We start from the raw sequence: 8,336 nt of genomic DNA, 5'->3' as shown, positions 1-8,336 counted from the left end.
AGAAAAAGAAAAAGAAAAATAGCTCCCAATATATTGTCAATATTCAAATTTTTTCTCCTAAGATTTTATAATTTCATTGACATGCTTCCATTTTAAAAACTGGCCAATTCTGGCTATGCTATGTTTGAAAATACAAATATCCTCAAACCTCAAATTTATTAGCATTACAGATCAAGTGTATTATTAAAATACTGTTTAAAAGTTAAGTACTTGAATTCTTAAAATAGCATTACCTGGTAGTAATCTAATTTTCAGAATTTGTGAATCTTCTTTTAAACCTGGCAGAATCACCTTCAGGTTAAAATTCTGTTTTAAAAGATAGCAGAAATTAAACCCAAGTCCAAAAGACATGTCTAAGTAGTTCAGCACCTCCACTGCAATCTGTTTTTCTTTTGCATTTTCCTATCATTATATAAATCTACTCACCAATTTTAAATTTGATAAAACTAGCACTTATGTGAGGAGACAGGAAAAAAATTACGTGTACTGCTTCCTTATAGATAATAGCCTCTTCAAATTCAGATGTACTTCTCTGAACAATTATGAGAAACAAGATGGGTATTTAAAAAAAGCATGAAATAATATAGAAGAAAAAATTTAAAGTCTACAGATCTTCACATATAATCTAATGTTTTTTATTGGGCAGGATATGGAGCAGAATAGTAACAATAACTAGATATATCTGAATATAGGTACTAAGCAGTAGTAACTAAAGCATCTGCATTGTATCAATGTTAAGTTCTTGGTTTTGATAAATACATGAGGTTCTACAATATGCTAATAGAGAAAATTTCTGTGAAACTATTGCTGCACCCCTCTGTAAATGTAGTTATTTCAAAATAAAAATTATTATTATTCCTTTTTTGCGATACCAGGCATTGAACTTGGTACCTTGCACTTGCCAGGCAAGCACTTATCTAGCTCAGGCAAGCTGAGCTATCTCTCCAGACCTCAAAATAATTTTTGTTTTTTAAATGTATTCAGTACAGGATCTACAGGGTCTCACTACCCAGATCGGATTTGCAGTGGTCCTCCTAATTTTCAGCCTCCCAAGTGCTGGGATTACAGGTGTGCGCCACCATGGCCAGCCTCAATGGCTCTCAGCGCACCCAGGGATGGGGACGGGCCCGCACAGCAGGACAAGGATCAAACTCCCAGCCCCTATGTCTGCCTAAGTAGGTGCTTTAATCCACTAAGTTATCTGGCTAGCCCTAAAAATTCTTAAAAATCTACAAACTTTATAAAGTTTATCTTACTAAAGTCAGATTTACCAAGAATTTCAAAGATTTATTTTTTTCCCCCAGAAAACTCTTCATTTAGAAAGATGTACAAAACTTGAACTTTAATTTGATTTAACTATACAATCTGAAACTGCTTGGTACTCGAAGTACTTTGGATTTTGGAAATGAAGTTTCTTGGGGATGGGACAGATGAGACCAAATACAAATAGAAAACTCATTTATGTGTAAAATACACCTAATACGCATAGCCTGAAGGTAATTTTATACAATGTTTTAATTGCAACTCATTACATTAGATTAGATATGAAATTTAATACTTATGGTACCATTTCAGCACTCAAAAAAACTTCAGATTTTGGATTATTCAGATTAAGTGTACTTCACTTAAAGTATAGCAAAAAATAATTTAAATCTGCAAGCTCACTCTTTGTGTTAGAAGTACTAAGGACTAAACCCAGGGCCTTCAGACTGTGCCACACAACCGTCCCTTTTAAGCTAGGGGTCACTGCTCTTGAATTTATAATCCTCCTGCCTCAGCATCCGAGGGATTACAGGATCACACCTGGAATTACAGGTGTGAGCCACCATGACTTCTAATTGTCTTTTTAGACTGAGAAACATAAAATAGATGGAAAACACTGGAGTATGCCATCTAGCATACTACTAGATAATTGTTGGGAAAATATCTCTGAATAAAGAGAGCTGAAAAACACTTGTCAATGTTTAAACAACTATAGTAGTTAAATTATGTGTGGTGGCAAATGCCTACAATCTCAGTGTTCAGGAGGCTGAGGTAGAAGGATCACAAGTTCGAGGCTAAGGTTTAGTGAGACCCTGTCTCAAAAGGGGTAGAGGTGGGGAGTTCAAGCAAAATCAAAATCAAAACAAAACAAAAACAACAACAAACACAGTAATGAATGTGCCAGTTTTTCTTCTGGATGTAAGAAATGACATGATGCTGATTAATTTCTACAGCTCATTGTTGTCATCCTGTTTACAAATACAGGTCATTTAATTTTAAATTTCCAATTTTACTTGTACCATATAAGAAACATATAACAAAACTTACATATGTGAAGTGCTTACCTTGCCTTGACAAGAGTTTACGGGGCCCTTAGCCATAACACCTCGAATTACACAACTTGGTCCTTTGGTTATTTCTTCATAATGTAAAGATAAACCACTGCAAAATATAAATTATTTTTTAACATCCTCTCCACACTTAAAAATAAGCTGTAAAGGTTTTGAGAGTATACTTAATGCATTTTTCTATAATTTCTCTAAATAGGAAAAAAGCAAATTTCAACAAATTTCTTTTATGGAAAACTGATTCGATATATATTGATAACAGCAAAAGATAAACACTAAAAATAATATATTACTGCAAAATTATAATCTAAATGGTAGACGTTGTATGCAGATCTAAGCAAAGGAAATACTCAAATAGGCCAAGTTTAAGGATGTTCTCAGGCTTTGCTTTGAATTATTTCAAATCTTCCTTCTACCTAGTGGGATTTTAAAGAACTTTTGGCACAAATTAAACTGAACTGCAATTTTATTTTTATTTTTAAAGATGTTTATTTGTATTTATTTTTATTTTTTTTGGCAGAACCAGGGATTGAACTTGGGCCTTTGCACTTGCCAGGGAAGTGGTTATTCCACTGAGCCATCTCCCTAACCACCAAGAGTTTTCTTTTCTTTTTTTTTTTTCGTGGCAGAACCGGGGATTGAACTCAGACCCTTGCACTTGCCAGGGAAGCACTTATACTACTGAGCCATCTCCCCGGCCCTTGAATTGCAATTTTAGACAAGTCCAAATAATCAAAGACACTCTTGTGGTAGTATAAACTGGTCAGAAAATACACTTAGATCCTCTAATCTACTCAGAGAAAAACTGACTCCTAAATCTAATTTGACACATGTAGAGATCTTCACAAGGAACATTTTACTAAGGTAAGGAAGGGAAAAAGGTTTAAAAAAAAAAACTCCATGATGAAGGGTAAGCCTAATTTTTTCAAAAAATGGAAGTCAAGCATTAACAGGTATTTTCTGAATAAACTGCAAAATTTGTTTAAAGTTACAGCGTAAAGATCTGATTCTAGAATTTGACGATACTTCATTTCCACTCTTCCCAATAAAATGTTTCAATGACCAGAACAGACAGCAGGCTGGTTCTAAATAAGGAAAAGGGCCGACAGATGCACAAACAAAAAGATGAAAAATAGATTAGTAAGTTTAAAGTTACTTTTCTGGTAAAGTAAGGAGATGAAAAAATAGGGAAACAACTAATCAGCTAAATATTGAGTTATTTCATGTTATTTCTTTTATGTAAATACTAAGACAGGGAACCTCACTATCTTGTCAATTGAAACTGGCCCCAGAAGATCAAATAAACTAAGTTTTACTCTATAGTGACTGAATTTTAGTGTAGGCGGCTCTATTCTAATCATCAGTCCGGTCTGCTGAGACCTACTGCAGAAGCCCAGTCTAAAACAACAGCTAACACTAACTTCTTACAATTTTTATTTAACAAAAACTAGTATGCCTTGTTTGTAGAAGTGGCACACATGATAAAACTTCTCTGGGAAAGAAGGCATATTAAACAGTCTACTTTCATTGTCTCTTAACAGCTCTCTAATATTGTTAGACATCACTGGGCTTGAGGGAACATCCATAATCATTTGTCAGGTCTCAGACCCGAAATGACTCCACAGAGTACAAGCACATGCTATGGTTACAAGGTGTGCACATTCCTTCCAATATCACCTGGCTGCCTGGCCAGCTATTTCCAAAATAAGGCATACAGCTTAGGAAACATGGCCTTTGCCCAATAATATCAGAAAAGGGAACATTCTTATTTTTTAAAAATCCTTTTATTAAATTTTTTTATCAGTACATGTTTGCATTTCTTGTACAGCGTTCGTATATGTATATAACACATCCCAATTCCTTTTTTCATTCCTTTTCCTTCTTCCTCTTCTCCATCTCTTGATCTGCTTCCCATTTGAGAAAGATCTTCCTACTTCCTATTTTCCTTTTATTTCATTCTTTATTTATTCTTTGGGTTTCTCTTATACGTAATCAAAACCATGAAAATTGAAGCTTGTATGTGATTTACATCATTTAACGTATTGTTTCAAACCGCATCCATTTTCTTATAAATGACTGAAGTTTATCTTTGACACTCTCTCCTTGGGATTGATTTAGATTAGAATGTTTTCTTCCCTAAATTTCTCTCTTAAGATTCTTACAATTAGGGGGCTGGGGAGATGGCTCAGTGGAATAAGCGCGTCCCTGGCAAGCGCAAGGGCCTGAGTTCAATCCTCGGTTCTACCAAAAAAAAAAAAAAAGCCATGCCTTTTGAGCTGTGGGGGACTCAGGTCAATAATTTCTGACATTGCCAGTTAAATATAAGACCCAATGCTATTATAGGCTACTGGACTCTTTTAGAATATTTTGCTGAGTTTACACACCTATAATATTCAATAACGGAACTTAGAAAAATGGGGTATACCGATGAATGTCCATTTTGTATCTGTGTATTGAAAGAGGTTGGGATAGATATATAGTTGCATTCTCTTAATGAATAGAATGATTTGTTCTAATGGTGTTTGTAAATAGGATCACAAGTCCGCATCTTGTACAGCAATTAACCACTAAGAAGAATATATGCAGTGTATTATTTGTTGAAACTGTCCTTCCGATTTGATTTGAAACTGTCTCATTGCTATCTGTTTGGCAATAAAACTTTGAAAAAAATAAAAAAAAAAATAATAATAATAAAAAAAAAGATTCTTACAATTTAAACCCATGAAGGAAAAGAACAAGACATTTCTGAGCTACCTATTCCAAAGCAACCCTTAAAAAAATGTCAGTAAGCAAGTGCATCATGTAAATAAAACAAGATAATCATCATAGTTCCTTGAACCCCAGGAATGATACCCAAACTTCCACTCTGGGCAGACGTCTCTGTGACACTGGCAGCCTTCTTGTTTAAAAATCTCTGTTATCTGCTGTACAATAAACTCTTCACTTCTGCACCTTGACCATCTAATGTGAAATCTGTCATCAAAGGCACAAATGATCGAGGGCCAGCAAGCAAGAGGGCTGACTCCTTGGTATCAGCACCCAGCTTCCTATACTGTATCTTAGCCAAATGGCTGAGAAGTGAGTGGGAGCTAGCTTCCTGGCAACAATGAGAGTGAAAGATCTCTTTATTTTTGAAAGCAAAGATAAGTAAGTAAAAGGTTAAAATATAGAAGTGATGGAACAAACAAAACATCTGAAAGAAAATACAGTGACAAACTAAGGACCAGAGACTATAATAAAACTAAAGGCTAAAAATACCAATAGAAAAAGTTGGGAACCTATCTGTGCCACAGAATTCCCAGGGAGCAGTCAAGCACGGGTGCTGTTAGCTCCAGGAGCCTTGGGAAGTGGAGTATAGAGAGAGACTGAATAAAGAGAGCTCAGATCCCAGTTCCCTCCTCTCTCCCACCTGGCAGATGACTGGAGGAATCTCCTCTTAAAAGGCTGAAACAAGATCTCTGCAACAGCGGCAGGAGATAAACTGAAGCAGGTGAGAGTGAAATGGACAGAAGGGCTAAACAACAACAAAGGCACTGGGGTGCTGAGAACTAAGCCTCTAGTCCCGCTGCAGCCCTGGGTCCTAACCCAGGCCCAAACTGTTGCCCCCACTAGAAAAGTAAGACCCCAGATTCTTCCTCCAGCAAACCACCCTGCCTGTGAGAAGACCTGAAGCTATCAGCAAGATCAAGTTCCTGGCCATCCCAACCTCAACAGCCTGTCCTGCACCAAGCTTGGGTTTGCATTTCAGTTCTCACTGAAGCAAATAGCCAATGATTACAGGATCATCCAAAGAAAAAAGTCACCAGGAACAAACAAGAAAATGAAAACTGATTGTAGACAACATACAATCTGTATAAGTAAAAGAAAACTTTAGGGGCTGGCAAGATAGTTCAGTAGACTAGCAGGGCAAGCTTAGGCAAGTGCAAGGACCGGAGTCCAATCCCTGACACCACATACTGTGCCAGCACCGCCCCAGGGTACACTGAGCTGGCTACAGAGACTGGGCGTAGTGGTGCACGCCTGTAATCCCAGCACGGGGGAGGCTGAAAAAAGGTGGATCACTACAAGTCTGAGCTGTGTAGTGAGACCCTGTAACAACCAAATACGTTTTTAAAAAAAAACTTTAAAAAGAACTGATTTGCTTTATCAGTAAAATGTATTACAGTGGTCCCTCACTAATTGCAGAGGTTACGTTCCAGATACCCCTGTGATAAGTGAAAATCAGCACAATACTGACATTATAATTATTTTAGTATTTATATATTTTAAGGCTTTATAAACCTCTCCCACACTTTTATTTATTTTTTTTCTGTATTTAGGATGGGGTCTACAGGGTCTTACTACTCATAGTGAGTCTCCTGTTTTCAGCCTCCCAAGTGTTAAGATTACAGGGGCATGCCACCATGCCCAGTCTCAATCACCATCTTAGCACCCAGGGGTGGGGCTGGCATGGTACAATGGGGATGTAACCCTGGTTGGGGATCCAACCCTGGTCGCTGCACTGTGCCTAAGCAGGTGCTTTAATCTGCTAGTTATCAGGCTACCCCACCACCACTACTTTTAAAAACACTTCTAATGTTCTTTTTGGCAGAACCAGGGATTGAACTCAGGCCCTTGAGCTTGCCAGGGAAGCATTTATTCTATTGAGCCATCTCCCCGGCCCCTTCTAATGTTCTTAACCATTTTTTAAACTCATAAAACCATGTATTTTTTATTTTTTTTATAAATTTATTTATTTGTGTGTGTGTGTGTGTGTGTGTGTGTGTGTGTGTGGCCAGCTCAGCCCACCAGGGGGCGAGGCTGGCTGGCATGTGGTGCTGGGGGATTGAACCGCGGTCCCTGATGCTTTGCGAAGCTTGTTCTAAGTAGGTGCTTTAGACCACTGAGCCATCTCACCAGCCCCCAAACCATGTAATTTTAACAACATATACATACTGTATGGTACTGCAAAATCCTGCTATAAGCAAAAAATCTGCAATAAATAATTTAGATTAACAGATTTTGAAAACCCGTGAAACAGTGAGTCTGCGAAGTAGAGAGGGACTATTTCACATTCATAAAAAAGAACAGGATCTATAAAAGAATAATCTGAAACTCTGGGTAAATTCTTGGAAATTAAAAAAAATGTGAGTGAAGAAAACAAAAATCTATAGAAAAGGTGTAAAGATCAGTTGAGAAAATATCAGAATGTAGAAATACAAAAAAATAGTGAAAATTAAAGAAATCTAAGATCCAGTGCAGAAAGTACAATAACTAATAAATGAGAATGCAGGAAAGAGAAAACAGGATAGGTCTGAATGATATACTTCCAGTCATAAGAGAATTATTTCACTTCCTTGAGACAATAAACAGGAAACAAAAAGTAAATGAAAATAAGTTTATATTAGCAACACTGAAAGCTAAAACACAAAACATAATTTTAATGAGTAGTAGTACCTTTACTGCAATCAATGAAGTATCAGACTGGAATAGCCATTCCATTTTCACAGTAAATGTTCATCTCACATGTACTCCTTCCTCAGAAGCTAGGGAAAGAAGCACTTCAGCAAAGCAAGAGGGCACAGGATTTCTTTCATACTGGGGGGTTTAGGAAAGGGCAAATGCTTAAAAGACCTAACACTTCCACAACTTGGAACTGCTTCCTCAAAAACTAAGAACCATCTCTTTGAAACGTAACCAAACAAGAAAACGTCCCATCTTCCAGCTTCCTAGGGTAACATGGAACTAACTTCAGCTGTAACCTTGGGATGGGTTAAGAGAACTAAAGACAGTAGAAAAGAGAAGGAAATCCGTAATTTTACAATTGCACTCTTAAGAAGCCTGTGACTGGGGCAGGGATCTGTTCTTCTCTTATGCGGCCCTTTCTGCCATGGACCGGCTGGCTCACGTATTAGCAGGCAAAAGATCTAAACTCCACACATAGGTAAATGGCTTGGGGTCTAATACAGATGTTATGAGTACACAGCCTAGATCACCCATCTTTTTAAAATAATTTTATTAGTACAG

General features: G+C 37.1%; 1 protein-coding gene across 1 annotated transcript in view; it reads right to left on the bottom strand.

Annotated features, from left to right (window-relative positions):
* The window catches only part of Smchd1 (structural maintenance of chromosomes flexible hinge domain containing 1), a 150,416-nt gene that overhangs the window by 60,147 nt on the left and 81,933 nt on the right, over positions 1-8,336 (bottom strand). Inside the window, exons 21-22 of the mRNA XM_023720401.1 lie at positions 2,328-2,424; positions 234-306 (exon numbers count right to left, since the gene is read on the bottom strand). Of these exons, the coding sequence (XP_023576169.1) occupies positions 234-306; positions 2,328-2,424 (170 nt within the window). The remainder of the gene's footprint in view (positions 1-233; positions 307-2,327; positions 2,425-8,336) is intronic.

Source organism: Octodon degus, unplaced genomic scaffold, assembly GCF_000260255.1.
Source record: "Octodon degus isolate 3935 unplaced genomic scaffold, OctDeg1.0 scaffold00075, whole genome shotgun sequence".
Taxonomy (NCBI): Eukaryota; Metazoa; Chordata; class Mammalia; order Rodentia; family Octodontidae; genus Octodon; species Octodon degus.
The sequence above is the reverse complement of the archived record's forward strand: the minus strand, read 5'-3'. Positions and strand labels throughout refer to the sequence as shown.